Source organism: Sparus aurata, chromosome 12 (assembly GCF_900880675.1).
Source record: "Sparus aurata chromosome 12, fSpaAur1.1, whole genome shotgun sequence".
In the NCBI taxonomy this organism is placed as follows: Eukaryota; Metazoa; Chordata; class Actinopteri; order Spariformes; family Sparidae; genus Sparus; species Sparus aurata.
In genome coordinates, this window is record NC_044198.1 from 14,852,055 (window position 1) to 14,875,437 (window position 23,383).

At 40.4% G+C, this 23,383-nt stretch overlaps 3 protein-coding genes across 5 annotated transcripts; 1 reads left to right on the forward strand and 2 right to left on the reverse strand.

Annotated features, from left to right (window-relative positions):
• Positions 1–3,391: 3,391 nt before the first annotated feature.
• pcyox1 (prenylcysteine oxidase 1) lies at positions 3,392–9,428 on the reverse strand. The gene is made up of 7 exons (XM_030436765.1): positions 9,185–9,428; positions 8,800–8,948; positions 7,246–7,452; positions 6,986–7,160; positions 6,637–6,848; positions 6,382–6,534; positions 3,392–6,267 (listed from the first exon to the last, which is right to left on the reverse strand). The coding sequence occupies exons 2-7, from the start codon at positions 8,918–8,920 to the stop codon at positions 5,597–5,599; spliced, it is 1,539 nt and encodes a 512-aa protein (XP_030292625.1). The 5' UTR covers positions 8,921–8,948; positions 9,185–9,428; the 3' UTR covers positions 3,392–5,596.
• A 1,209-nt stretch (positions 9,429–10,637) lies between these two features.
• Positions 10,638–13,683, forward strand: fam136a (family with sequence similarity 136 member A). The gene is made up of 3 exons (XM_030434732.1): positions 10,638–10,935; positions 11,033–11,173; positions 12,888–13,683. The coding sequence occupies exons 1-3, from the start codon at positions 10,849–10,851 to the stop codon at positions 13,074–13,076; spliced, it is 417 nt and encodes a 138-aa protein (XP_030290592.1). The 5' UTR covers positions 10,638–10,848; the 3' UTR covers positions 13,077–13,683.
• A 1,332-nt stretch (positions 13,684–15,015) lies between these two features.
• gmcl1 (germ cell-less, spermatogenesis associated) lies at positions 15,016–21,888 on the reverse strand. 3 transcript variants are annotated; one of them, XR_003986084.1, is made up of 16 exons: positions 21,526–21,888; positions 19,987–20,173; positions 19,745–19,868; positions 19,517–19,613; positions 19,329–19,426; positions 19,100–19,212; positions 18,913–18,978; positions 18,618–18,702; positions 18,440–18,530; positions 18,200–18,340; positions 17,933–18,002; positions 17,771–17,846; positions 17,515–17,660; positions 17,052–17,139; positions 16,730–16,936; positions 15,016–16,622 (listed from the first exon to the last, which is right to left on the reverse strand). XR_003986084.1 is itself a non-coding variant. In XM_030434729.1 (15 exons), the coding sequence occupies exons 2-15, from the start codon at positions 20,160–20,162 to the stop codon at positions 16,796–16,798; spliced, it is 1,512 nt and encodes a 503-aa protein (XP_030290589.1). In that variant the 5' UTR covers positions 20,163–20,173; positions 21,526–21,888; the 3' UTR covers positions 15,272–16,795. The 3 variants fall into 3 exon arrangements, 1 of the variants encoding a protein (XP_030290589.1); XR_003986083.1 differs by having other exon boundaries at positions 15,016–16,629; XM_030434729.1 differs by having other exon boundaries at positions 15,272–16,936.
• Between the last annotated feature and the right edge of the window lie 1,495 nt (positions 21,889–23,383).

Genomic DNA, 23,383 nt, shown 5'->3' on the forward strand with positions numbered 1-23,383 from the left:
CAGCTCGGTCGGCAGAAGTTTATAGAGCACTACGGGCCCCACAACATGGAAGATCGGGGTCAATTTATGCCTTGGAAGTCGAGCTTTTTTGTCTTCAGGCACCATTGAACAGCTTTCATAGGAATGAGTGGGGCCCTGCCTCCAAAGCTGTATTTAGATTTGAATGTAACGTCCTTGGTTGACACAGCTAGTAAAGGAACTTTGAACCCACATGGGACGGTCGTAGCTGGTTCGCATGCTAACTTTTTCACAACTAAAGATCTTCCATATTGCACCTTTAAAGAGATCTAAAAGCTGAACATATTATTTGAAAGTCATAACTAAGAGGCCAACTTGTTTACAAAGAAAGAACCACAATCATAGGGTGTTGTACTCCTCTGTGTTTCAGTGTCGATGACCAGCACTTACCCCTCCTCTGCCTCCCTATCAAAGATAATAAACACAGAATCTGTCATCGATAGAATGACAGAAGCTGAAATTGAGGCTTAACTTTGCTGAAAAAACTCACCATCTGCTTCCTCGGAAGACTCAGACTCTGATTCTGTGTCGAACAGAGGAGAAGAATCAGACACAGGGCTGTGATATTTTACATGTCAGTGTACTTTTGGGTCCTGCTCCCCCTCAGATCTCTTCTAAATTGTCCTTCATTGCCATCTGCAGGCTGTAAAACAGTAAAACCTCTGTTACCTTTCTGAGCTGCGACGTCAGAGCTGCCGCCTCCCTCTGCTGGAGCTGGGGGAGGATTTCACAGTTATGTAAGGCTCTCACCAGCAGACACATCACATGTAACCATCTTTCATTACACACCTTTGCTGTCATCCTCAGCATCCACACGCTCCTCCACTGTTGGAAACATTGTGACAGGTGACTGTGAGTTATAACACCCCAGCAATATGTGTGCGCTCATCATGTGACTAACTTACCAGATCCATCTTGAACAGCCTCTGTTACAGAAGAGGTGAGAGATTGCATCACCAGCTGCACACGACTCAGCCATTTTTAATTTAGAATGAAGTCAAAGATTCATAAAGTTCCTCTTACCAAGGTAGCGGCCGTCCTCACTCTGTTCCTCTGTAACTTCACAGGAAAAGATTTTACGGACTAAAAACATTAATGTGTTTTAACTTGTATAAAGTATAAGTTCACCCAAAAAGGAAAATTCCGTCATTGACTGCTCACCCCGATACTGACAGAAAGTCGGGGGAAGCTTCCCTGTCAACAAAAGTGTTGCAGCATTCTCCTAAATGAAGTCAAGTCAAGTGAAGTCAATGGGGACTCATTTTATAACATTTTTAAATAAATAAATAAACGCATAAAAATGGCTCGACACAGCTTGTCACGTGTAATCAGATTGTGCTGAGATAAAAGTGTTAATACACACTTCCTCTGAAATGGGTGCACGACCTCGACCGTGCCGTGAGGTTGTAGATAACATCTTCATTCAAATCAGCCTGGCACCCCGAGGCTTCTGAAGAATATGAAAAAAAAAGTCCCCATTTACTTCAGTTGTTTAGGAGAATGCTGCAACACTGTTGTTCTGTGAAGCTCCAGAAATGTTTTGTGGACTACAGATCTTCACCTGACTAAAACCAGGACTAAATCGGCACAGATTTTTTTTAATTTTTGGATGAACTTACCCTTTAACACAATGGCAGATAGATATATTTGCATACGGCCATTGTCCTGGACTTTGGTCAAACTTACCATTCATCTGCGCAGCCTCACTCTTTTGAGCGGCCTCGAACTCCATCTGATCTGAGGAGACAGAGGGAGAGAAGGATGCAAAACCAGAGCCAAACAAGAAAAATGAAAGTGGAGACGTAAAGTATAGGAGACAAAACGATTAAACAAGTATCCAGTAAGTCAGTCCCAGTATTGTTATTAAATAAATGAAAGTGTCAGTTGGACAAATACCTATTTTCTGCAGTTCACTGAGCCCATCTGCATGAAAAAGAAGACACTTGCATTGGGACTGGAATCTATTTCAAGGCATACAAAGTAGAGCTGCACATTCGTTGTCAACATTTATCTTCATCTGCAACTGTTTTGATTTCAAAGGTTGATGTCAATTAAGTCAGAATTCTCTGATTCTAGCTTCTTAAATGTGAATATTCTTCACTTTTTCATATAAACTGAATATCTTTGAGTTGTGGACATTGTGACATTTCATAGACAAGCAAATAAATCAATTAATCGAGAAGATGGTCAACAGATTGATCAACAATGGCAGCGATTGTTAGTTGCAGCCCTACGTGCGACTACCATCACCTCTTACATTGTGACATTTATATTTTGATGTTTGTTATTGTCAGTAAGTCCTCACCGTGCTTAGCAACCGCTTCCTCTTTCTCCGCAGACTCCAGAGATGCTGAGAGAGCTGAAAGTCGTCACAAGTGCTTCAGTCAAATAGAAACACAACTGAACATCTAATATTACCATTGAATTAGCATGCTTTTCTGTAGAGGCATATTTTCAAGCACATGTAGACAAAATATTAACAAAAGAAAGTTATTTGGCCAGTCACATTTCAATGTCCTTGAAAATCAAACATGTATTCCTCTTACCGGAGTGAAACGCTGCCACAGCAAGGAAAACAAACAGTGGCACTAGAAACCTCATCTTGGCTGCTGGTCTGGTTGCAGATTGAAGATATTAGACGTCCCCTCCAATCTGTGTGTTGTGTTGTTGTCAGTTTCCAGCCTCTTATATACCTTCAGTCACATCACATGCCTCTCATGGACAGGCAGCTCTGGTACCATTGTCCCTCCCTACCTGAGAGGACAGCTGGGTGGCACATCACCACACAGACGTAGCCTTATTCAGGCCGTCAATGCCACCCATTGTTGGCTCTTCAGTCACACAGGCCTCTATTTGGGGACTGTTACTGTGTCCGTTTGAACAAAAACAAAAAAAATGGGAGTCCTTTGCTATCAGAGCTGAAAACAATGTTCATTTCCTTTCAGGAATGGAAATGATTTCACCACGCATCTTTGGCTTATGAATGACAGGTCACAATGTCGCTCGGTGAGACAATTCCTCGCTTAATCCCGCAGATCAAAGAGAATGAGCAAACAGCTGAAGCTATGTTGAGCCAGTCGAGGACATTTTAATCTTCTGACCCTTTAAAGAAATTAGAAAAATCTGAACTTTAGGTGGTAGTAGAGTGGATTTTTTTAAAAGTGCAATGAGACTGATAGAACTGAAAACATCAGCACAAGTTGGCTGAGACATTATTATGTAAAGACAAGACTGAAATGGTCAATGTCATCATCACACACTTGCTTCCTAAAAAGTGAGATCTATACGAGATGATTCAAACATAGTTTCATCAGGCTTTTACTTTTTAGCTGCAGGCTTTCAAGAAAAATCTTCAATAAGAGTACAAAGCAGACAAGGTCTCATGACTTTATTGTGATTGTAAACACTTGCAAAACATACAGTGTTATCGGGGAGGTTTCAGTTTCCCTTGAAATCAATTTAAATCTAAAATCAAAAGTTATACAATACAATACTCACATGACATGGTTGTTTTAAGGACTTGTGTGTAAAACTGAAACTTTACTGTCAATTAAATTGCACTATTGTTATTTTTTGCTACAGTATGTCTTAACATTTACTCACAAGCAGGAAAACTCTTTCAAAAATCTAGAAAAATACAACTCTAAAAGTGCATAAGAAACAATTTGCAACTATGATTTTCTTCCCAACACGAAAACGGTTAAAGCGACATGACATTTGATAAATCACACAACTGAACAGTTTAAAATAGAGTGTCCTCCATATGTTACAACAAAATACAGAAATACATCTGGCTCTGATGGCAGTTCTCAAATCATCATAGATGACACAGAAAGAACAAATGATTTCTAGAATTATAAGGACACTCATCTTTTAATAAAGCCAATTTCTCTGACATCTTTAAGGCACAATCATTAAATCATCATTAAAAAGTTGAATTCGTAAATCTGTTACCTCGTCGGTGCGGTTAGCCGTGCAATTATAGTCTTATTTATGTTATCAGCATAATTAAATACTAAGAAATAACACTTGTTTATCTTGTACTTCTGATTGACAAAGAAAACATTTCTTGTTGCCAGTCGCCTGTGCCCACTTGCAACACATACAGTAGTCTGCTGAGGAGGTAGACAGCTGAGAAATCATCGGAAGACACATAATTCCATCAATAAAAAAGTACATATTTATATATGGGCCAACACTTTGTTTTATGTGACACCAACGAGATGATTTCCTGGATGTTAGCCGTACCGTCTTTAAAACAGCAGAATGCACGTACAAAAAATACATCTATTCAAGACACTCATTTAGACAGGGGGACACTTAAAGAGTGTGTGTTTACCCTGCAGTGCAGCTTGTTTCACAGTGATTAGAAAATTCAGCACAGTAAATGTCGAGACACCAATTAGTGTCATTTGTGCTGCTGTTGCTGGTGCATGATGGCTACTGTTAGGGTGATTAAAGGGGCATACCCGTTGGTCTTTTATTCTAAGTTTCAAGCACAATATTGGTAATAATAACATAGTGCTAGGGGCGGGCGACCAAGTCACAGAGATAGCCATTAAATGTCCTCTTATTTCTGTTTCCAGACTTCACATAACCTCACTTATTAGCTGATCCATGCTAGGTGAACAAACCAACAGAGTGAAGTAGCCAATTAGATGGCTATGCTCTTCGTTGGGTGACAAATTGTAAATAGTCAAATGTGAGTTATAGCTAAAAGCATGGCAGATGAGAAGCTTGTGCCAAAAAGCAACTCTTTAATGCAATATTGTGTTTGTAATGGTAGAAATTCAGCAGTTTAGGGCTATTTCCTGTCTGGTTATACTCTACAGGGCATGACAAAACTGAGAAAGAGGATCACAATTTAGATGGTGGATTGTGATTGAGATTAAATAGATCGCAATCACGGTAATATAACATTGCCCGCCCCTAATTGTGCTCACCAGGTTATCTGCTGAGATCTGGGAAGAATGAAGTGAGACAAGGCGAGAAACATGCACAGTCAAACAATCAGAGGAGGTTTTAAACAAACTGTTGAATTTAGTCTCTTATTTTGGAGGGAAAACAAAGATGTACAGTGGCGACTTCCTGGTTCAACTTTAAGTTGTGTACTTGAAGTTGATTTATGGGCACAAGTGTTTTTTTTCTGTGCAATGAGGAATTATATAAACTTCCAAATAATGTGGTTTAAAAAAATCTGGTTCAACTGCTGACGTGTTTGTTGCCCTGTCAGACTTCATTAATTACGTTTACATGTTCGCTTTATTTTGCTATCATTTGGATCTTCTTATAAACAGCATATTTTGTTTGGAAACTTCAAATGAGGCCTTGTTCTGTAGTCACAGTAGCGATACAGCAATGTTGCCAGATCATCAGCAGCTAAATTTTTGAGTAAAAGATAGAACTGATGGGAAAAACTACATCAGCAAGATCCAAGTTTTAAAAAAACTTAAAGTTTTAAGAGGTCAGAGCACCCCAGATACCTGAAGGAGAGTTGGTATTTGCCCTGACAGGAGTGTTATTACGGTGCAGCAGGAGTGTAATTATACTGTACTTGATTGTTAGTATTTTATCGCTTCTACAGTTCCCCTCGTAATCGTGTGTGCAGGTCCTCCTGGTCGATCTTGCCGACCTGTTGGTGCCAGCGGTGGTGCGCCAGCAAGGCCACGTTCCTGGCGGAGATGGCACTCATCTCCATTGCACTGGCGGCCCACTCCACAGCGTTGAGGTAGTACAGCCGATTGTGCAGGATGAAGGGAGGGGTCTTGCGGTGCGGTGGGCGGTAAGATGGATAAGCTAGCCACCGAGTCTCAGACACCGAATCCCAGGAGAGGAACATGTCCCGCAACTGCTCCTGGGACAGCGGCTGTTGGGAGAACACCTTCCAGACTTTGCCCTGGCTGGCAGGGGGACGCTTGTAGCCCTTAGGGATGTGCACGGGGTCGAGAGAGCTCAGGCTGTTGATGATGCAGCCCTTTGAGTCCGTGGTGAGGACTTCGGACACGGTGAACTCCGAGGCTGGCGCTGTGGTCCCGAGGTAGGACATGTTGACCATGCCGTGGACCAGGGTGGAGACAGTCTGGTGGTAACGCCCCGGGTAGTGAGACGGAATTGGAGGGGAAAAGCCAGAGAAGGTGATATCAGACTTTCCCTGGTGCAGCGGCGTTGCTATTACCACGATGTCGTACAAAGCATGTGCTGCACCTGATTCTCCAACCGAATTGACCTCATAGAAACTGGTTGTGGATCCTTAAAACAGGCGACAGAGGGGAGTAAAGATGAGATATTTGACATTTTCAAGAGTGGGTAGGGAGAGTATGAGAAATCCATTAATGAGTGAAAATGAAGGAATGTGAAGGGTACCTGATTTGGATGGTCGAACCTTGACTGAAATGGAGGTCACTCTGGCAGGAATGAGCTCACTTTTGCTGTTGTATAACAGTCCTGAGCACACTCTCTTATTACCGCCATCCACTGCCCACAGGCCTGAGTCTGCTCCGGCTAATGACACAGCGCCTGGAAGTACACGAAATAACCCCTATTTTACAACTTTCCAACAAAACACTTGTATTATCACATATGATGAAGCAATCCAAACTCTTACATTGTAAAACATACCCACAAAGCCATTGATGCGAACACTTTGGCCATAGTTGACACGAGTGATGGGCGCAACAATATCGTTGAGGAAGACCTGCGAGAATCCTTCCCCCATCATCGCTTCCTCCAGCGTCTGATTCATCAGGGTGAGAAAACTATCGCCACCCATGGCATGTAGGAGCCTCTCCACGCTGGAGAATGAGTAACCATACTGCTGATACTGGTAGATCCTACGAAGAAAAAAGATTCACATGACTGTTAAGAGAGCCAACAAAACAAAGAACATTGATTCTGTGTTGATATTAATGGGTCTCCTGCTAAAAAAATAAGATTGGGAGGCGATGACAACTGCTTCTCTCCTCCTCACCTCATAAACTTGTCCAAAACACCCTCCACCCACATCTGCATTCGGAGGAAGTTGAAGCCGTATCTCCAGAGCATGCGCAGGACATTTATTATAAACCAGTCGCTCTCCTCATACGTGAGCTCCTTTCCGTCAAATATTGCCATTTTAGAGGGGACATCTTTCCTTGGAGGAATACCTGAAAAAAGTTACTACTATTACTACTATGGTTTCAGTTATTCACAGATTTTTGGTCTATTTAATTTAAGCAATTAGGATTTTACCTAATTTTTCAATGAAGTGCTTCATGTGTAGGTTCAGAGGGTGGATGACTGCGCCTCCCATCTCGTACTCGTGGTCTCCAATTTTCACCGTTGCTAGTCTCCCGCCGACATCGCCAGGTTCATACACATCGATCTTCGCGCCGGCTCCAAACTCCTGCCTCAGGTAAAACGCTGCAGCCGTGCCACCAATGCCGGCTCCGACCACAGCTGGAAAGGAGCAACGACAACAGAGTGAAGCAACGTTGCAACAGGTTCAGCAGATCCATTCATTTTTTTCTCATTTTCTTTAACATTGGGAAAAATAGCTGATATTTTCATGAATTTCCTTGGGGAATAATGGATGCAATAGTGTATGGTATCTATGAGTTAGTACAATGTGATGCAGATACAAGTACTAACTTAACTATGTCTTATTTGATACTAGATAAGGCTCCAACTCTACTACCATGTAGTGCCATTCTAGTTTTGTTTTATCTGACATATTTACATAGACATAGATTTTAAAGTAGACACATCTTACACACTGTATTCCTTCAACTTCTGTCTCATAGTTGCCAGTAATAAACATTTCACTATAAATAAATCTGATGATTATTTCTTTATTTGACAATTGTTATTATTATTATATTGATTCATTATTATTATTTTTAGATCATTTCGTTCATGAAATGTCCATCATATTTTGCCAGTGCTTCATAGACATCTTGAAATAGCTGATTTTTTTAAAAGGAGTTAAATGGCAAGATCATCTGAGAAGTGATCTTTATGTGTCCAAGATCCTTCCTCACTTAAATCAGAGCTAAAAACCCCAGACTACTGTCTAATATCTTACAGATAAAACCATTAGAAACATCCCATCATGTCACTGATCTTCCAGATTGCTTAATTGACTGATGAATTTGACAAACTTCCCTCTAGAAGACACTGCAGAGTCGCCAGAAGACTAATAACTAGTTCAAGTATTCATGGTGTTTTGTTGCAAATGCTGTCTCCCCCTGGAACACATCATCTTACTCAGATCATTTTTATCAGTGCAACTGTATTCATGGTGAGGTCACGGTGACGTCTCTTCGACATGCATATATTACGAAAACCAACTGTCCCTCTATAAGAGTATGATACTTATCTATCTTCAAGTCAGGCTGACTTAATTGTGGGTGTAGAGTGATCATCGGCCCTAGTTGATAATCTGGGCCTATAATAAGCATTTTCCGATAATCGTTAATTGATTTTCTGTCAGATAGCTGATAAAATAAACTGTAAAAAAGTACTACTGACTGGCTCTGACGCAACATCCTCTCACACATTGATCTACCCAAACCAGTATCTGATTGGTAACACGTCACAATAAATAAACCGTGAATAATCTGAATCTGTAAAGTAACTAGTACTGAAAGTTATCAAATAAATGTAGTGGTGAGGAAATACAAAGTAGCAGACAAAGGAAATACTCAAGTGAAGTGCCTCAAAATGTTTTCTAAGAACAGTAGGAGAAACAGAGGAGGGGCTTGCAGTGTGTTTTTTGTTTTCACATCCATTCCTGGGATTTCTTACCTATCTTTCTGGGCTGTTCCTGCAGCTCTGGGGCTGAGGCTAGACTTCTTCTTCCAGAGTGCCAGAGCCCCAGGAACAGCAGCGCTCTCAGTGACAGGGTGTGTGGATTCATGATGGGCATCTAGTTAGTCCTCTGCACTAAGAAGCATCTGTACAGGAGGATAAAACAACAGCCATTATCACATCAGCTAGCTAATAACTCCAGGTCAACAGTCTCTCTGAGTCTTGGTCAAAGGTTACACTCGCAGGACTTGACGCTCACATAAATAGATACAAAGGAAATAGTAACACAACTTAATATATAGCCGAAGCAAATGCCATCACGTCCGTCTAATATTCATAAGTTCATAAAAACAAAGTGGTACAGACACCGGTGCGGACTCACTATTCAAAAGTCTGTACAGGAGGGCTGCTGTTGGTCCAGAGGTAGCCTTACAGCACACAGTTAACGTCGCTTTTATACTTTTAAACTTTGACGTTGGGTGAAACTTCTTCTTGTTTTTGTAAACATAAAACTAAACCGTTAACAAAAGCTCAAACAGAGAACTAAAAGCGACAATAACCAACTAGTCGAACTAGTTTAACGGCTGGATCCCGTCGGAGGAGCGTGAACGTCTCTGAATATTGAGACACACTTCCGGGCGCGTATACACTTGACTTTCACAATAAAAGCATTGCAATGTACACGCCTTACCGAATCTCTCAAATTCCAATTTAATGGAAGGAAAATTACAATGATTTACTGATTAATTGAGTATGTCTTGATGATAGTAACCAAGAAAATTCTGCTCCATGTTGTCGTTTTATAAAATGTACTTGCATTGTCGTGCAGTCATTATAACTTTTACTGACTCAGGTTATATCTTCGAAATCAAGATGTAACCTGAGTTTAATTCTGGCCAGGCTTAATACGTACAGTACAAAATAACATCTCTAAATATGTCCATAGTTAAAGTTCCTCTTTAGACATGTTTCAATACATATTTACACTGCTATTAGTAATGTCTGGTCTAATATTGCCTCTCCACAAAGTTAAACTACCTTGTTATTCCTTAATTGAATTAAAGTTCCATCTCTGCTCCCCACCTCATATAAATGATTATTGGAGTTTTATGGTGCAAATTAAGGCAGGCTATATTTTATCAGTCTCAATATTTGCCTGTGGTTTTTTGCCTGTCCGGGGATCTGGTATATTGTCTCTTCAACATGTTATTCAGACATGGCTTGAGATAGAGAAGAGCTTAATAAGATTGTGTCATCTGCATAAAAAGATGTCCAGATAGTTGACAGGTCAAAGAAAAAAATCATTGAAGTGTCCTAAGCTTCAGTGAGACCTTGCATTCATTCTACAAATCACTGGACTGATAATTCACAATATTTTCATAGCCATATAGCCATTCAGTGACCCCTTGTGCCCTGTGGATGGAGGTATTGTCAACGAGGAAGAGCCCACTCCGATTGAGACAGAGAAACTTTGTATTGATTTGTGTGTGTGGAGCCAAACCACTCCAGCAAAATGCCCCCCACAGCATGACAGGGGCTTGTAGTACCTTTACATTTGTGATGTTTCTCCGCTCAGTTATTCAGTTTTTGCCTTATATGATCTTTTATTTTGAAAGATCCGTGGACGTCTTAGGAAGTTGCTGAACAAAATGTTTCAGTTCTCTGCTGTCATTTGTCGCGAAAATATAAATAAATATTGGGAGCACAAGATTTACAATCGTGAAATAAATAGTGTGGCTGTGACAGTTTATCACATCAATCACGTTAGTTTCCACTCTGGTGGGGACTTTATTTTGAAGTCTGCTCACAAAAGGCGGAAGAGAGGTTTTTCATAAACCCGTTTGCGGAAGTAAGCCGGAAGTGGTGTAATCCTCTTCTCTTGTTGGACCATGCTTGAATGGAGGTGACCTTAGTTATTATCAAATTACATAGTAAAGCCGCTTGGCGATAGTTTGGCCGTGGACACCGCAGGTAGAGCCAGTCCGGTCCGGGTTATTTTATAAACTCGTCTCGAACATCGGTGAAAACTTCACGGGGCGAACAGAGATGGCAGAGGCTCACCAGGCACGCATGCAGAATGAGGTGGAATCAATGGTCCAAAGCCTGGAGAGGGACCACATCCGTAAAATGCAGGTATGTGTAGACATGGAGGCGTGCATGTAGTGCTTTGTTTCCACCAGTCTGATCCCTGCAGTCTCACGTGTCTGATAATCTGTGCGTTCCCCTGCAGGGTCGCATGTTCAGCTGCAGTGCACAGTGCTGTGATCGCCCCTCAGACTCCATGTCTCAGGTGCATCAGTGCATCGAGAGGTGTCACACTCCTCTGGCCCAAGCGCAGGGGCTGGTCACTTCAGAGCTGGAGAAGTTTCAGGTGAGGGACATGATGTCTGTTGTCACCAATGTGCTCACTCTGCCTCCCTGTGTGTCCTCAGGCTGTCAGGTCACATGTAACAGCAGCTCCAGCATGTCAGTGATTAATTTGTAATAGAGGTGGAATAATCACCTTAATCAAACCTGTCAAAGACCATGATTGGGTGGACCCTCTTTATGCCAGATTTAGGCACAGTTAAAGCCTCTTTTTTGACACTGTTCTCAAGGCAGGCCTCAAGATAAGGTCATAATCATAATGTTTAAAGCCCCTTGTCATTTCCATGACCAGTTTTATGTTGGAATTTCATTGCATATATTTACAAAACCACAAGTAATCAATGAAAAAAGAAACAGAAAGCATAAAGGCATTAAACTTAGGGCTTTTAATGCCCTCTGACTGTGTGGGGTCATGGGGAGGACAAACATCGTAAAGTGGGCAGTCCCTCCCGAGTCCTGCACCAGGTGGAAGTGCTTTTGAAACAACAACTTGTGACAAAGATGAATTAAGAAAATGTAATTCTGTTATTGAAACGATTTTGCCTCTTATCTGAGAAATTTAATCTAAAGTCAGTATTTAAAGCAACAGTATGTAGAAATTGTCCTTTTGTGCGATTTGGCTCCCCTCCACAGCTTCTGAGTGCAACACCACTGTCGTCAATACAAACCACAGGTCTGCAACAATTTGTCAGACGTAATGTAGGTGCTAACTAAGAACATAAGTCATTATGTCACGATAAGGTTATGTGTTGAAAAAGTTATGTTGAAGTAAACACGTATGTAACGCCGTGATCCTACCCTCTTACTGAAGTTGCATAGTGCAGAAATGTGATAGAGGGGTGGAGTGGCTGAAACAGAGACACTCTTTACTCTATTACAAGACACTGTACCATTAACATGATTTTGAAGCTGTTACTTTAAGGTGAAACAGATACATACTGTTGCTTTTAATTGACTTTAGTAGTAATAATTCAGCTCAGTTCTTTTCATTTGAACCGAAGCTTTACTCTCTGTAAGGAGCATGTACCTTTAGATTTGCAGCAACAGAATCAAAGCAATAAATTGCATATCAAGTTGAATACAACTGCATTTGTAACATAACACACCTCTCATATCACGTCTAAAGTTCAAATGTTATCGGTCGTTCTGTGTTAACTGTTATTGAACAAGAGAAGATGAATGTAGCTCTTTTCCTCTTAACCTGCACTCAAGTATTACTGTACTACTACTACTACTCTACTACTACTACTACAATAGTACTATACTTCTATTCTTCAGACTTGCAGTTTCTATTTTGAAATACAACATACAAGCTGTAATTCTGAAAAAAAAGCCTTCCCCAGTTTCATAGAAACAAAACAGAAAGCAAACTCCCCATGAGGAACTCAAACTCATCAATTTATTTTTAATTTAAAAAAAAAAATGAATATGGACACATATTCTGTGTTACTTAATGTGCAACAACTTCTCCTTTGTCAAACTTTAATTTGACCTGATCACAAACAGGGTGTTTTAATGAATTATATCATTGGTACCATCTCACTGGCACTTATAAATGGTCAATGTAAGTCTTAAAGGACATTTGTTGTTTATTTACCCCATCTTCCTAAATCCATAGTCACCTTTTCACCTGCAAATTTCTCAACCTGCCAACTGGAACTTCTCTCTGTGAGTTTTTCTAACTCTAAACCATGTTTCCTGTCCTCTCTGCCCCTCAGGACCGCCTCACCAGATGCACAATGCACTGCAATGACAAGGCGAAGGATATGTTTGACTCTGGCGCCAAGGAGCCAGCCGTTCGATCCCTGATGGAGCGCTGCGTGGGCAGCTGCGTGGACGACCACGTTAACCTGATACCCAGCATGACCCGACGACTCAAAGAGAATCTAGACTCAATACCGCAGTGAGGGGAGGGATGGGCGGCTGTAGTCCGTCCACATGCATACAGCAGCGCAGGGTTAGTCAGCTCAGCCAGTGTGACCAGAAACAACTGAGGAATAGAGGACTGGAACACCATGAAAAGATTTATATGGATCACTGTTTTTGACAAGTTTTTAAAGGGCTGTGACTCTGAATCTTGGTGTTGTGGAGATTTAAAACTGCTCGCTGTGAGATTTATTATTCTGCATGTAATCTACCAGCAGTGACCTCCCTGGAGAGCGGGAGCTCAGAGGTTTTGGCTTGTAAGATCCTGGTTAACTGCTACGAGATAGAATTCCAGCGATGCATCAGTTTGTGAACAAGATGCCAGATCAGAAAGAGGCTTGTTGAGTGTGCATTTAAAAAAAAAAAAACTCACTCAGTGCAGATCTGAGTACGTCCTGATTCACATGTGCATACAATTCAGCTCCTCTCAGCCATATTTAATTTAGGTTTCTCCAGTATGAGCCCTCTCATCCCTCGTTCAATTTTTTTGTCATTTTACTGTGATTTGCTCTGTGATTGTCTGACCTCCCATGGTGACACGTTTATATATTTGAATTAAAAGTACTGTAGTTGTACCTGTTTCTGGAATACGTTGCTTCCCTCTGCTCGCAAGTGTTAAGAAAGGGCAAAGACAGATGCCAGTGATGCTTTTGTTGCAGATTTTAATGACTAAAAACTAAGAACTAAGAATATTGGTACAAGAAAGGCAACACTGTCAAGTAGACATCTGCAGGAGAACATTCTTGAGAACTGAACAAAAGATACAGTAAGCAGACTGTAGCTCTGATATAAAAACAACACATTTAATTGGTCCTGATCTAAATGTAATCATGTAAAGTTAGAAAATGTTTTTGACCAATAAATCAGCTGGTTAATCTGTTTTAATTAAGCATCTAATCTGCTGAATTCAAACGAAATGGACGTTTGTAATAATGTTCGACCAGCATTTAAAGCAACAGTATGTAGAAATTGATATTTTTTGTGATTTGCCGCCCCCCCATACAGTTTCTGAGTGCAACACCTCTGTTGTAAATACAAAGCCCAGGTCTGTAACAATTTGTCAGACATCAATTTGTAGGTGGTAAATACATACAGTCCTCATTACGTCATAACAATGTTATGTGTTGAAAGCTTGTCTCTTGAAGCAAACATGTATGTAACGCTGTGATTCTACCCTCTCACTGACGTCATATAGTGCAGAAACAAGTGATGGGGGGCCGAGTGGCTGAGACAGACACCATTCATCCTTTTACAAGACACTGAACCATCAAAATGATTTTGAAGCTGTTTTAAGGTAAAAGGAAAGTTATGTAATGTTACGAAGAATCACACAACATGAACGTTTGAAAAAAAAAAAGAATAGTTGCGTCAATAGGATTAACTGGGATTTGTGATAATATGACAGAACTCCAACAACTAAATTCTTGTTTCAGGTCCTTCACGTCATTTACTGCAAATGTAGGATAACAAATGATGGACAGTGACGGTCGAGGGAGTCATGATAAAAGCAGCCGCGAGGACAGAGTTGAGAAATCTCAATTTCACCAATTTATTCTGTCCCTGTCAACCAACATGCCAATAAAAATAACATGCTCTGGTGCAGGCCACTAGGCCTAACGTTGGCATGTCCGTTGACATTCGTGAAATTTAGATTATCAATCTGCTTCTTTTGTGCGTGTGCTCCGTTTATTACTAAGCAGTTTGTCTGGGAATGATTGCTAATTTTCATTGAACCTCTTTAAATCCTGATTAAGATCAGCATTTTTTTCTTGAATTGGCACAATTTTTGCAGATAATTTGTTGTGTGGAGTTGTTGGTTTTTCAGTGAATATCTAATAAATGAAAATGATACGTCACCAAAGGAGCAATAAATACAGGATGAGTCATCACAACAAAGTGATCATTATGAGCAGTGAGGAGTAGTCTGAGAGCTGTTTATGTGGGATTACACAGACCATGATTCAAACTACTACATGTTACTGTGTTCAGTGACGTAGCTTCAGCATAGAAGTATCAAGATAACGAGCACCAAAGGACACAATATCCTGGAGTAAAAGTAGAGATTTTAGCAGTAGACACAATCCATATTTATCAAGAGTAACTTTCATAAGATCTACAGAAGCATAAATACATGAATAACTGCAGCTGAAGTAAACAGCTACGTTGGAAAAAGAGATCACGTGATAGCACCACAGCCCATGTGAATGGGCAGTTTATTGGCTGTCGAGAATCGTATACACATTTTCTTTTGCAAAAATAAATTCATACAAATACAAATGAAGTAAAAAATAAATACATGCCAAACAAAAAAAACATGTTTTCACTTTGAACTCAATGACAGTTACAGTTGCAGCTTTACAGGCAAGCGACACTGACTAGAATGAGTTCTAGTCAACAGTCCGCTGAAAACCAACACAATTTTTTTGCAGCATGAGGTAACAAGACTTCCAAAATTGCTCTTAAAAACACCAGTAGAAAGATATTTGACAGTGTAGCTGGTAAATACTGCAGATAGTCCCAAGATCTAAAGTGTAACAACATTTCTGTGTGTATCACATCAGAGAGCTGGTGTCAGTGATCGAACAGTAAACTTTGTGAACGAGGCTAACCCACAAAGACCGAGTATGGTTACCTGGGCTTCACTAGTTTACTTGTATCAAGTGAAGCATTTCATTTCATTTTTGAGGTTTAATAAATATAATTTGCAGATAATGTTATTTTAAAAAGTCCAGAGTTGATACGGAGTACAATCTGTGAGGGTCTATGCTTTAAAAGAAGCTGCTCCATAGTAAAACTGAAAGTAATTTAAACGGAGTACAGGTGGTACGTGGTAGCAGGTATGGTGTTGAATCTCTATCAGCTGATATTCAAACGGCAGCAGTTGTTTTTTAAGACTATAAATGAGTCTTGACAGCATTTGGCTGAGATTGTACAGTGCCTTTTCCTTTTGGATTCAGAGACAAAGAGCCATGTAAAATATGTGTTTGGTAGTTGAGACTCTTTATGACACTGTTAATGTATGTGGTGTTTTCCTTTCTACACAGAGCCAATTGATTCAAGTCAGTACAAATTACAGGCGCTGTTTTGTGTGCCATTTACACCTCGAGTGGAAAACACGTCCACGAAGGGCCACACCTTTGACCATCACCCCAAAGTCCATGCACATGAGGTCAGAACGAGTAACAGACATAGAGTATACCATACAAGCCATAAGTTCCCTTGTCGGGTTCCCCCAATCAATGACGAGGACGTTCCCACACAAAAAAGATATTCAGAGCAACTCTTCCATGTTCTTCACAATCACCAGATGTAAACACCGTGCTGCTGATATTTAAAGTTCTGAAGAGGTCAAAGCAGATTTTCAGCGTCCCCAAAGACTTCAAGGTTTTCCGTTTTAAGAAATGGTCCGACATCACAGTGCACACAGTTCATGGCAGAGGTCCAAAGTGTGAAGCTGCTCTGAAGGCAAAGCGTGGCCTATTCCCTCCAGGCCACTGTGATATTTACGTCGCCAACTCTGAATGTGCCTGAACACTCAATACATAGATACAAAAGAGCTCACTGAGTTACACAGCATGCAGATGATATGGCCAATGTCAAAGTGATTTTTTATGTGTTGGTGGATTGTACATACAAGCTCGTGTCAGTGTCTCAGCATTGCCAGAGGAACTGTAATGACTAATGGCTGCCGAGCAGGGCATCAAGACACACTAGGAGCAGTGCTCTCCTGTTCTGAGGGGTCAGGACGGTGGTCCGAATTAGGCGACGTATACAGGAAGTTACAGCACACATAGAGGGGGAATGATAACAACCGGCTGTCCAGGTTCATCACCACATACTCCTGAGTCATTGAAGAGAAAAGAGAAATATTAAACATGTCAAGAACAACATATTATACAAGGTAATGGTACAATAACCACATCACCTTCATCTACAGGTTGACAGGGCTCACTGACCTGGTCTTTTTCAAGTGTGAGAAGCTGGTAACCTGTGGAGCGGCTGCAGACCAGTTTTCCACGGCTATCAAAGGAGGCGAGACGTAACCTGAACAAATAAAAATTGTAAGAAGGTAAGTTAAACACCTCTGAATATTAAAGCTGCACATATACAAATTATCAGCTCCACCAAAGAAGGTTATGTTTTCACCTCTGTCCAATTGTTGGTCGGTTGTTTTGTGGGCAGGATTACACAAAAACTAAAAATTAATTTCCATGAAACTTGGATGGAGGAGAGTGTTTGTGGCAGAAGAATCAACCGTACCAAAAGCCATTATCACTTGTTTTGTTTGAGACTCTTTTTTCAGGTTATAACCTTTACTGTCTAGTTTATAAATTGTCATCTTCATTCATGATATAGTGACAGCTTTAAATGGTTTAAAAAAAAAAAAACAGAATGCCCTGAGGTGACTGCACCACAGACCTGTATGCCAGATGCCTCCGAGGTTGAAGGCTCACAGCGCCCCCGCATGGCTGACTCAGAGTATTTCTTTTGAAGACGATGAAACGGTTTGTGTAGGTGACCAGCAGGTCAAAACCAAAGTTAAAGCCTGTCCATCGCCAGCAGTACTGAGGAGAGGGGAATATTAGTGTTTTCAATGTAGAAACAAATATATATATAAAAAAAATACATTAAACAACAGCAAAGGTTACTGTAGCAACGAGATTGTCTGACTCACGTCTCCATCTTTAGTCAGTTTCCTGCCACATCTCATACTGCTCAGTTCGAACTCCTCTTTGTTAGCTTCATGGGGACTAATGACAGACAGAATAGGTGCATTAATATCATATTCAGTGAATATGGTTTTTGACATTACAATTGTTCAGTCTCAGGCTCTTACCCGTTATCATTGTCAAATTCTGTCCGAAGCATAGCGAACCACTGGTTTTTGTACACAGATGTTAACCAATCTGGAATAAGTTTGAATAGTAAATATTAAGAGTGCATGAACACTTGAGGTGTTAACACCATGATGAACAATGTTAACGCTGTTTTACAATTTGTCTTCAAGTTGTTGTTTAATTAAAGTAAAATATAAGCACGTCTGTCTAGTCTGTCTTTATACCACATAAAATTAGACACCTAAAGCCACAGAGCCACAGCTTACCAGGGGGCAAAATATTATCTCTCTCCAGAATGCGTGCAGATGCCAGATCGTTGATGATATACTGCAGACGAACATATTTGAAGACTGAACGAAAAGGAGTGCCCTCTTCTGTGTTCAAGAAGGGCTCTTTCTCACACAGGTCTGTAGAGCAAAGCCAGTTAGAAACAGAGTCAAACAACCAACAACAAAAAAAAGACTGCATATGTAGGTCAGTGTAACACCAAGAGTGGTTTACTGTACCTGTCCTGCGTTTGCAAAGCCAGGCGTCAGCGTCAGCCAGAAGCTGCTTGATGGGGCCATCCCAAGAGAGATTGAGCTGCAGAAACATCCACTGCAGAGAGAGAAAGTTACAGATAGAGCTGTTAGATGGTACAATGGGTGTAGGTTATTAAGTATATACCGTAATTCTTCCCTGTACCTTTTTCAGAGCAGTGTAAACATCCATCTCCACCTGCATGACAAACAAGTCTGAGGACTGGATGAGCTGCTCCATCACCTCAGACCTGTAAACAATGAGTGTGGTCAGAGAGAATATTATTAGACCTAGGTATAATACATAACTACACAACACAAGACATTACATTGTCCTTCATGCTAATATAAAATTAGACTTGTTGCCTTTATTATCATTATTTACTAGAAGTTACCTCAAGGAAGGATGTAAGCTTAAAGGTGACGTAAACACTAAAGAACTGTGAGTTGAGGACACATACCCAAGTTCTTTCATCAGGTCCACATTCTGGTGGGTCATCAGGTTGTTCAGAAGCCACTCAAGACACCTGTATAAAGACATTTAAAAATCAATCATGGTTGGATGCAAGTACACAGCATAAATTTATAAAAGATTTAGCCATTAATCACTGTTTAAAAAAAAATAAGTATAACGAATCTAAATCTGACTTTTTCATGACTGAATCCAAGCCATAGATACTGGCACAAGCATAGTAGCCGCACACAGTCTTAGCGCTGATGTTTTCCTTCATAGTCTCTCCACACTGCTGGATCAAGCCATCCTGTTAACAACAACATGAGGCTTGATTAGGTTGGTATCATATGACTGCATCGATTAGATTCAACATGGTCATTTTTGGTATTTGAGACAATGGCTGACTTCTTTCAGTGTACTCACCAGCTGTAGCATACAAGCAGCAGCAAGAATACTGACGACTCTGCTGGGCTTGATCAGAACATCGTCCCGGTACAGTGATCCAAATACAACTTGTAGTGCTATTCACACACAGAAAACAGTAAAGTTCTGTCAGTAAAGCACAAACAAACACAGTCGACTCCTGCTTGCTGCGACTGAAGTCCTCTCACCTTCAGTGTCGATGTTCTGGTCTGGGATCTCCAAGTTGATTTCCATCATGTTGGACTCCTTCCATGAGCCGCTGAACATGCTGGAGAAATACCCTGACTAAAATATTCAAGACACAGAGAGCGACAGGTCAATGAGAATAAGGAAAAGTAGAAAATAATAGATGTCAGTCCCATGATAGAATGTATCCCTGCAATCTTTCTGCTTTTCTTTTTGTGTTTTTATTTTACCTGACACAGGTAGACTTTGTGGAGGTTCCACTCTTGTCCCAGAGCACAGATGCGAATGTCACTATTTTCCCCATTCAGGAACAAAGTCTGATAAATGTAACGTGATGTACTTTTCAATTTCTTCCTGTTCGTGTTTGAAAAACAGAGGACAGACAAAAACAAATGTAAGTCTAAATAATATGAATGACAGAAAGATATTTAACATTGGACGGGTTTCTTTCATTTTTTTACACTTGACTTGCCTGCGAGGTGTATCTAGTATGGAATCATCGTCCTCTTGTTCACTTTCACAGTCACACTGGGCATTTCGTTTCCTCTTCTTACACTCGCACCCATGCTTGCGGCTGGTAGTTGTGCCCTCCACAACCTCCTCTGGTCCCTGAGATGGGGACTGGAACCTGCTGCCCAGATTTCCCATCTTTACACTTTCTAAGAGATAAAACACAAACAGAACTATCGTCAAAAATAACAGGTAAGCTGGACTGCATTGCAACAGAGCTGCAGAAGTTCAATTTATTATCAGAATCATGGGAACAGATACTGTTGGGGACTTTGGCTTTTGCAGTACCCCTTTCTTTAGGAATTCAATTAACAATTAAATTAACCCCTGGTTATCTCTTGATTTACTTTTCAACTAACTGAATGTATAATGTCAGACAATAAGGAAATATGCTGAACATTATTCCACACACACAAGGTGACATTGCTTTGTCCAGCCATAAATCCCAAGGAATCTATAAAGAAGGATGGGTCATTGTGTCACTGAATCTTGCTTTGGTGCCAGATAGTGGTGCCTGATGGATTGAAGTGCACGGAAAAAACACACTCAAACCAAATATATCTACAATGTATGACTTCTGATGAAGTATTGCCTCAAGAAAATGAAATAACACACTTTGGAGAAAATGTTAACACCTTTTTAACATTAGTTAACACATTGTTGATCCTTCATTTTCTTTTTGGGGAAATGTTCCAGTTTGCAGGGTTATTGTTCACAATTTAATTAGCCTGGTCCACCTTTTGGAGAAAAAAAACAGCTGTTAACCTTCTTTCTGATGCATGTTCTTAATTTTTCTTTGGGCATTTAATTCATCAGAAGTCATATGATGTAGATATGTTGTTTTTTAGTGTGTTTATCCATGCATCCCCCATAGACTTCAATACAGGTGTCACCACAGCAAGATTCAGACTTACCTACCCATACATCTTTTTTTAGATTCTTTGCAAAATCTAAGGATGTACCATTTACAAATATATAGACAGAAAAATTAAGCACATTTATACAATGTGAAGGTGGAACCAGCAAATATTTGTTGTCGTTTCGGTTGTTTGAGCAGCACATTTTTATACTTTCTCAAAAATGTGTTGTGGTAGTTTTATAGCATCACTAATCATCTCCAGATTCCAAGCACATCAGACACAGTGCACAGGTATTTGGTTAAAAAAATAAATGTCTTAACAAAGAAACGTCGTCATCAAAAGTGGCATTTTCTCGTTAAATATTCAAGACTGAAGCAAATGACTCTCGAACAAATGTGTCAGTAGACGTGGGACTGTTATAATGTGCATATCTCACTTGAAGGAAGGTACACATTTGACCCGAGAGACCTACATATTTGCACGGTCTTTATTTTTTGGTCAACAAAAATCAAAACAGACAACAGACTTCCTTTGCTAGCTGCACTTTCCATAACAGAGTCTGATACGAGGGCTTCCTCCTGCAGCATATGGAAACCACACATAGAGAGTGTCGGACACAAAGAACGCCTGACTTAACTTACCTGACGATTAGATAGCACCGGGAAAGCTGAGGCAGAGGTGTCGGGTTAATTGGACGGTAAACACCGGCTGGTTATCTCAGGTCAGACAGTCTGTCAGACGTGGACGAGCCAGTTGATGAAGAGCTAACCTACAAGCTAGCTTAGCTGCCGAATTAAACGAAAACAAGCCTGGAAACAATAACAGCGCTGTTCCTGACTAGCTGCTCGTCCTCACAAGTCTGCAGACCTCATTACTCTGTTTGGTTCCAGTTACATTTTCTCTAAATTAAAGCAATTGTGAACCCAGAGGTAGGAGGTGATGTGTAACTGCCCTGAAAATCTGTGGCTGCTTTTGTTGTTCTTCTTCTGGCGGTGGTAAATGGCAGCGTTACTACGTCACAGGTAGCGGCTCTGCTCACCGGCGCCCCCCGCTGTCAGACGGGGGGATTACACTCGTCTGGAAAATTACTGCCAAATACATCAAATAAATGTTTCTTTGCTTTATATATACCTCATTTTGTATCATAATTCCTTCGGCCCTTACATACCGCAGGTTCACCATGAACATAAATAACATATGCTAAACACCCCATACCATAAAAAACATAAAACCTGGATGACCAATCCTACACATTAGGCCCCAGCTCAACCCAACTGACTCGCCCGTCTGGTTACTTTTGAGTCCAAAGGGCACTGCCAAATCAACAGTGTTTAGTCTTTGCCTGATGTAAACTTTAAGCAAGACTGCACAGAAATTAAAATATACGCAAACAAACAGCAGCCATCGCCTCTTAATGTTTAATACCTTTCAACTTTTGTTTTATGTTGACTAAATTCAGACAGTATGAACAACAAAAAGCAGCTTTCATTTGATTGTACATTACACAAAACGCCTTTTAATAATATAGTCGATTTTAAGGAGGATTCCTGGAAAGAAGTATGCATTTTATTGTTTTATTTAATTATAGGTAAAAAAGTAAGAATAACCCTCTTTCACACAGTCTCACTGAGATTAAAAAAAACAAAGTGTTCAGCAGGTACATGTTTGATCATTAATTCAAAATAGTGATAAAGTTTCCAAAAACACTTTGATAATGTAAGATTATTTGTGTGTTTAAACTGAATACAAAGAACACTGCTTTGTCTCCATTTTCCCCATACTAAATGGAATAGTCTTTAAAGTCTACCAAGAAAAAACACTGATGTAGCCAAAGACAACACACTGCCTTGTGGTGTTGAAAAGCTTTATTATGTACACTGTGGCTGCCCGTGTGAGACACTGTCAATGTATCCAAGGCAGCCAGTGCACAAAGGTCTTTGTTGTTTTGCCGATCCGGACCACTTCAAACCTCTCGCAACCCTTCCCAGTCACATGTGAATAACCCACTGAGGAAAAGCAAAACCTCACTGGTTGGAGGTTTAGCTAAATGTCTTTAATCTACAACTATCTGCTTTATCCCAAAACATACTGGCAGTTTCCACGGACGGTTTAGATTCAACAGAAGTCAACACATTTTAAAACCTTAAAGGAATAATTTTACTCCTCCTGCTGCTGTGAAAGAGGAGATAGTCAAACCTGAAGAGGATTCTGGCTCCAACAACTCTATTTGATAAATAGAGGGTTGACCTTTAGTCTCCTCTCTTTTAGCTGCAGAGTGAATAGGATTTAAAGGACATTGGCACCTGTTTTTAATTATGTCATAGTCCGCTTTCTAAAATCCTGAGAGTAAATCCCTCACAACATTATCTGTACTCTGCTAATCATCAAAAAAGCTGTCAAATAGATATGAATGTACGATACCTGACTGCCCTCTAGTGGAAGATTCAGGTATTCTGCTTATGTTCAATTACGCAAGCTTTTCTCTGCAGTGCATCTTCT

Bases quoted from the DNA above. Each gene is read 5' to 3' on its own strand.
- fam136a (XM_030434732.1), top strand. From the start codon at position 10,849: ATGGCAGAGGCTCACCAGGCACGCATGCAGAATGAGGTGGAATCAATG. The intron at 10,936-11,032 runs GTATGTGTAGAC...GTTCCCCTGCAG, and splicing joins ACCACATCCGTAAAATGCAG to GGTCGCATGTTCAGCTGCAG. The intron at 11,174-12,887 runs GTGAGGGACATG...TCTGCCCCTCAG, and splicing joins CAGAGCTGGAGAAGTTTCAG to GACCGCCTCACCAGATGCAC.
- pcyox1 (XM_030436765.1), bottom strand. From the start codon at position 8,920: ATGCCCATCATGAATCCACACACCCTGTCACTGAGAGCGCTGCTGTTC. The intron at 6,849-6,985 runs GTGAGGAGGAGA...TTTTCTTCGTAG, and splicing joins GTTTTGGACAAGTTTATGAG to GATCTACCAGTATCAGCAGT. The intron at 6,268-6,381 runs GTACCCTTCACA...GCCTGTTTTAAG, and splicing joins GGTTCGACCATCCAAATCAG to GATCCACAACCAGTTTCTAT.
- gmcl1 (XM_030434729.1), bottom strand. From the start codon at position 20,162: ATGGGAAATCTGGGCAGCAGGTTCCAGTCCCCATCTCAGGGACCAGAG. The intron at 19,869-19,986 runs GCAAGTCAAGTG...AAACACGAACAG, and splicing joins ATACTAGATACACCTCGCAG to GAAGAAATTGAAAAGTACAT. The intron at 19,614-19,744 runs GTAAAATAAAAA...TGAATATTTTAG, and splicing joins ACAAAGTCTACCTGTGTCAG to TCAGGGTATTTCTCCAGCAT.